General features: G+C 42.2%; 1 protein-coding gene across 1 annotated transcript; it reads left to right on the top strand.

Annotated features, from left to right (window-relative positions):
- Positions 1-1,702: 1,702 nt before the first annotated feature.
- LOC311248542 (GDNF family receptor alpha-1-like) lies at positions 1,703-6,760 on the top strand (the record flags this gene model as incomplete). Its single annotated transcript, XM_084339407.1, has 3 exons — positions 1,703-2,161; positions 3,233-3,544; positions 6,680-6,760. Coding segments are annotated over exons 1-3 (457 nt in total), but the record flags the coding sequence as incomplete, so codon positions are not given.
- Between the last annotated feature and the right edge of the window lie 748 nt (positions 6,761-7,508).

Raw genomic sequence — 7,508 nt, 5'->3', positions numbered from 1 at the left:
TCGATGGCCAGAGCTGTATTGATCATGTATAGGCTTCAGTTCACAGGGGGCGCGGCTTCTGTGTTGTTACTATAGGAGCTTTCAAACTCCTTTATTGACTGCACGTTGAACTCACTGGACCGTGATTGTGTATAGGCAATAACAAATTCACTCGCCAAATTAGTTTATTACAGGGTCAATATAAAGAATCAAAGTCCAACCGAATGGAGGGACAATTGGTCATTTCAGTAGTCTAAGCTATAGCTCGACGCAATGGTGTAATTGTTCACACGTTTTATTTTATTTATTCTTTTTACCAGACCTTCCCTTGTTATTCTAAAGACCGTATCGTCCTCTCCATGAAACGTAACCCCCCCCCCGCCACACACATGTGACACACACCACCAAGGGGCGAGGGGGTATGAGTGTTTTTATAATAACATCCAACCACCACATGCCCAACTACTCTCCTCTGTCTATTAATCTGCAGCATATTTAGTTCTCGGCGTAACGGACTTTTAATACGGGTTAAAAAAACCAGATCAAGTTACTTTTGCGTTATTGGAGCTGGGAAGCTGAAATTGCTCGTCTCGCCGCCCGTTGGCTCTTGCTGAGTGCAGCGCTGAGGAGACCAGAGGGGCTTCTTCTAGTGCCCTGCTGGCACACACAGACACACACACACACACACACACACACACTCAGACACACACATACACACACACACAGACGCGCTCACAGACACACACAGATGCGCTCACAGACACACACACACACACACACACACAGATATACACAGACGCGCTCAGACACACACATACATATACACACACACAGACGCGCTCACAGACACACACAGCTTTTCTATAGCGCGCTCACACACACACACACACGCATACACACGGAAACACACGCACACACAGACACGCTCACAGACACATACACATACACACAGACACACACACACACACACACACTGACACACACACACACACACACACAGACACACACACACACACACACACACATACACACACACACACACACACACACACACACACACACACACACACACACACACACACACACACACACAGACAGGCACGCTCACAGACACACACAGACACACACACACACACACACACAGACACACACAGACACACACACACAGACACACACAGACACACACACAGACACACACACAGACGCGCTCACACACACACACACTCACACACACACACACACACACACACACACACACACACACACACACACACACAGACACACACACACACACACACACACACACACACACACACACAGTCACACACACACACACACACACACACACAGACACACACACAGACACACACACACAGACGCGCTCACACACACACACACACACACACTCACACACACACACACACACACACACAGACACACACAGACACACACACAGACACTCACACACACGCACACACACAGACACACACACAGACACACACACACAGACACACACACAGACACACACACACAGACGCGCTCACACACACACACACACACACACACACACACACACACACACACACACAGACAGACACGCTCACAGACACACACACACACACACACAGACACACACACACGCACACACACACACAGCTTCCCGGTGCGCTGCCGCCTCTACGCGCACGACACAGACACAGCATCACCACTCGCTGGAGTTGGAAGCAGCGCTGCGCTCCTCACTCAGCCGCCCGTCTCGCGTCCTGTGGTCCCTCCTCGGGTTGACTCTCTCTCCAGCCCCCCCCGGTCGCCGGTCGGTCGGTTGAACAAAACCTCTTTCTGAATAATAGGGTCGTGTATCGCCGGACATCAGGCTCGTCGTTGGGGTTGGTTTGTACTTTTGAAGAAAGGTGGAATGTTTCTCGTATGAAGCGAGCCGTGGATCTTCTGATCTCTCCGCGCACTGGAGCGCTGCGCGCACAGAAGAACCCTCCAATGGATTTCATTTCAATACAGTGTGGAAGTACACCTTTGGAATTAAACTATTAAAGTAGTTTGTTCAGTTATTTACTCGCTTTTTCCCCCACCTCGTCACAACTTTCGTTCCAACGAGGCTTTATGTTGCACACGGATAGAAAAACGATGGTCCTCGCCGCGCTATATCTCCTTCTGCCTCTTTTAGGTGAGTTTGAATAGTATATTGTATATAGGAACCAGTTTCTCAGGAACTTAGCATGTATTTTTACCATGCATATCTTGTGTCTCACCTGTTTTACTTTTTCTATGCCTATTTTATTATTGTGTTTTGCACAATCAATGCGCACTGTATGTATGATGCCCTGGTATGTGACAAATAAACCTCTTGATTCTTGATTCTTGAATATAGACACGAATAGTGGTCTCACAATAGATGAGTAACTCAACTTGGACCATGTTCGTACTGGCTCCTGCTAAAAGCTATACAGTGGTCAGACTGACAGATATACGGATATTATTATAGTTCCAAAGTGTGCCAAACCACATGGGGGAACAAGTCAATTATAGGGGAAAAGTTCACCCTTCATCACATGTTCTGCTTCAATTTATTATAATTTTTTATTCACTATCAACTTTCCGCAAACTCGTCCATATAGCTGCACGGAACATCACATCAGTGTTGTGGGGAAACCCTTGGTTAAAACGCAGAATAGGCAGCGGTCCTATATGTTGCTATAGTAAATGTTACTAAAAGCATGATGTACATGTGATGATGATGTTGTTGTTTGACATTGTGTCTCCAGTGACAGACCTCCGGATCGTTAATATTTTAATCCCCTGCAAAAGCAGCTTTCTGTTTGCTTTAATCTGTTAATATTTAGGCTATACTGTGACCAAAACTAAGGGATGGAACATATATTATTATTATTATTATAATTATTATTATTATTATTAATTATTATTTATTATTATTATTATTATTATTATTATTATTATTATTATTATTATTATTATTATTATTATTATTATTATTATTATTATATTATTATTATTAATAATAAAAACAACAACGATATTAATATCAATAGTATTAGGGTAGAGTTCTTGTTATTATTATTATTATTATTATTATTATTATTATTATTATTATTATTATTATTATTATTATTATTATTATTATTATTATTATTATTATTATTATTATTATTATTATTATTATTATTGGTATTAGTAGTATTATTAATATCCGGTCATTCATATCTTCCACGCGCCGCAGATGTGTTGTGTTACACCGAGGAGACCGTGTTCGCCGCCGGGTCCATGAGCCGGTTGGACTGTGTGAGGGCGAGCGAGCAGTGTCTGAGGGAGCCCGGCTGCAGCGCCAAGTACCGGACCATGAGGCAGTGCGTGGCCGGGGGCAAGCAGAGCAACTTCAGCCTGGTGGCGGGTCTGGAGGCCCGGGACGAGTGCCGGAGCGCTATGGACGCGATCAAGCAGAGCCCGCTGTACAACTGCCGCTGTAAACGAGGGATGAAGAAAGAGAAGAATTGCCTGCGCATTTACTGGGGGATCTACCAGACACTGCAAGGTGGGTACTGTCTACTACTATAGGGCAGGCTATAGTTTGTTTTTAACCCTTTCACTGCCACACTACAGGAGGGTTAACCCTTTACTATCACACTATACCGACGGTTAACCGTCGGTATAGTGTGATAGTAAAGGGTTAACCTCCTGTAGTGTGGTAGTGAAAGGGCTAACCTGCTGTTGTGGGGCAGTGAAAGGGTTAACCGTCTGTGTATTGTTGCAGTGAAAGGGTTAACCGCTTGGTAGTGCGGCAGTGACCCTTTCACTACCACTTTACCAAAAGGGTTAAAAACCCCTCCTTCACTCATGCGACAATACAGAAGGTTAACCCTCTCACATGCCACACGCGACAAAGTGTTAACCCTTTCATCACAACCACACTCTATTAGGTTAACACCCTTTTCACTATACCTCACTAGTAGTGTGGTAGTGAAAGGGTTAACCGTCTGTAGTGTGCGGTAGTGAAAGGGTTAAGGATATAGTATATGGTGGGGAGATAGTAAGCGCCTCATGGAGCTCTTACAGGTGTGAAATGAATATTGTCCTAAGTGAGTGTGTTTGTTCTGCGTGTATCAACAGTGAAAGTGTGACCCCCCCCCCCCTGCTATATGGAGAATGAATTATAACCGCCCCCAAGTAAAACCCCCGCCTGCCAGCCCCTCACACACACACACACACACACACACACACACACACACACACACACACACACACACACACACACACACACACACACACACACACACACACACACACACACACACACACACAGACACATGCACACACACACACACAAACAAATACACACACACACACAGAAACGCGCACCATTTATTTTGAGCTCTGAAACCGTCAGCGCAGGGCAAGGAGCACACGAGCATCCCATCTGACCTGTGTGTGGATACCATTCAGATCTAACCCTGCCCCAGACCCTTGATACCATTCAGATCTGACCCTGCCCAGACCCTTGATACCATTCAGATCTAACCCTGCCCGGACCCTTGATACCATTCAGATCTGACCCTGCCCCGGACCCTTGATACCATTCAGGTCTAACCCTGCCCAGACCCTTGATACCATTCAGATCTGACCCTGCCCCGGACCCTTGATACCATTCAGATCTGACCCTGCCCGGACCCTTGATACCATTCAGATCTAACCCTGCCCCGGACCCTTGATACCATTCAGATCTGACCCTGCCCGGACCCTCACCCCTGACGCAGTCTTGGCGAGCAGAGGACACTTTCTTTGACCTCCCAAATCAGTTCCTTTGAAGGCAATGGAGCTTGAAGCCCCCTGGCGATGGCCATGCAATGCAGCCATCTTAACAGTTGATGATAGCAGGAGGGCCTTTAGTCTCTGCATCCAGCCCGTTTCCAGTTGCGCAACGCAGCTGACCAACCTGCCTAATCAGGCGTGAGGCTCCGTGCCCCCATGGATATCGACTGACCCACATAACCCTGCTGTCACATGCGGGCCAGTGCCCGTGCAGTAGGTTGATAAACAAAAGCCAAGGGAACAACAATGACTCCCCTCAGATAGATTAGGGATCTATCTATCTATCTATCTATCTATCTATCTATCTATCTATCTATCTATCTATCTATCTATCTATCTATCTATCTATCTATCTATCTATCTATCTATCTATCTATCTATCTATCTATCTATCTATCTATCTATCTATCTATCTATCTATCTATCTATCTATCTATCTATCTATCTATCTATCTATCTATCTATCTATCTATCTATCTATCTATCTATCTATCTATCTATCTATCTATCTATCTATCTATCTATCTATCTATCTATCTATCTATCTATCTATCTATCTATCTATCTATCTATCTATCTATCTATCTATCTATCTATCTATCTATCTATCTATCTATCTATCTATCTATCTATCTATCTATCTATCTATCTATCTATCTATCTATCTATCTATCTATCTATCTATCTATCTATCTATCTATCTATCTATCTATCTATCTATCTATCTATCTATCTATCTATCTATCTATCTATCTATCTATCTATCTATCTATCTATCTATCTATCTATCTATCTATCTATCTATCTATCTATCTATCTATCTATCTATCTATCTATCTATCTATCTATCTATCTATCTATCTATCTATCTATCTATCTATCTATCTATCTATCTATCTATCTATCTATCTATCTATCTATCTATCTATCTATCTATCTATCTATCTATCTATCTATCTATCTATCTATCTATCTATCTATCTATCTATCTATCTATCTATCTATCTATCTATCTATCTATCTATCTATCTATCTATCTATCTATCTATCTATCTATCTATCTATCTATCTATCTATCTATCTATCTATCTATCTATCTATCTATCTATCTATCTATCTATCTATCTATCTATCTATCTATCTATCTATCTATCTATCTATCTATCTATCTATCTATCTATCTATCTATCTATCTATCTATCTATCTATCTATCTATCTATCTATCTATCTATCTATCTATCTATCTATCTATCTATCTATCTATCTATCTATCTATCTATCTATCTATCTATCTATCTATCTATCTATCTATCTATCTATCTATCTATCTATCTATCTATCTATCTATCTATCTATCTATCTATCTATCTATCTATCTATCTATCTATCTATCTATCTATCTATCTATCTATCTATCTATCTATCTATCTATCTATCTATCTATCTATCTATCTATCTATCTATCTATCTATCTATCTATCTATCTATCTATCTATCTATCTATCTATCTATCTATCTATCTATCTATCTATCTATCTATCTATCTATCTATCTATCTATCTATCTATCTATCTATCTATCTATCTATCTATCTATCTATCTATCTATCTATCTATCTATCTATCTATCTATCTATCTATCTATCTATCTATCTATCTATCTATCTATCTATCTATCTATCTATCTATCTATCTATCTATATCTACAGACGTCTGTCTGTCTGTCTGTCTGTCTGTCTGTCTGTCTGTCTGTCTGTCTGTCTGTCTGTCTGTCTGTCTGTCTGTCTGTCTGTCTGTGTCTCTCCACTCATCCACCCCCCACCCACCTCGTTTAACCCATCTATCTGCAATTCTCTTGTAGGTAACGACTTCTTGGAAGACTCTCCCTATGCGCCTGTGAACAGTCGTCTCTCTGACATCTTCCGACTGGCTCCAATCATCGGTAAGAGAAGAAAAACTAAGTGAATTCGCTCATAAAACCCCTTTCATTTCTGCGCACAATAGTTTGGTTTTTTATTTGCCCGTCACTTTCAATCCCTCCACTTAGCCTTGTCGAGGCAGGTTTTTAAACTCTTATGTAACTTTAAGCCGTGCATGCTCTTAATGACGGTCTTTCCTATGTATTTCTCCCTCTCACACTCCTCTCTCTCTCGCTCTCCCTCTCGCCCCCCCTTTCAAATGACACTCTCGCATGCTAGTTGTTAATAACCCTGCACACAGGGAGCTATAGTTTTGTGAGCGTGTGGAGAATGTGGTGTCTGAACAAAATGACAGAGAGTGAGCTCTCTGTCGCCACTCGGCTGAGGTGTTTTGGGGCAGTTTGCCCTTTTGTTGACGGTTCGATTTCATTTGAACCTGTTTGAGAGGGACTGTAAGAGTGAGAGCGAGTAATCTCAGGGGGAAGTGATGATGGCGAGGCGCCGGGGAGAGGATGACAGAGGCATTTTTCAGGTCTCCCTCTTTTCCCGTGAGGGCCTCTAGATGGCGGTGTTATTCCCTTCTTTCACCTCAATCTCACAGTCAAGAGACACTTGTGGTTATATGAAGGCTTGATGAATGGACCTGCTGCGCTGATCTAAATGCTGACTCTCTTTTTGTTGTTGCTATTAAACTGATATGGGCTACTGAACACCATCTCAAATCAATGCATCAATAAATAACTCTTTCCACCTTTTTTCCCCTTTTCTTTT

Source organism: Notolepis coatsorum (assembly GCF_963971535.1).
Source record: "Notolepis coatsorum genome assembly, contig: SCAFFOLD_3541, whole genome shotgun sequence".
Taxonomy (NCBI): Eukaryota; Metazoa; Chordata; class Actinopteri; order Aulopiformes; family Paralepididae; genus Notolepis; species Notolepis coatsorum.
This window is presented reverse-complemented; position numbering and strand designations above follow the sequence as displayed.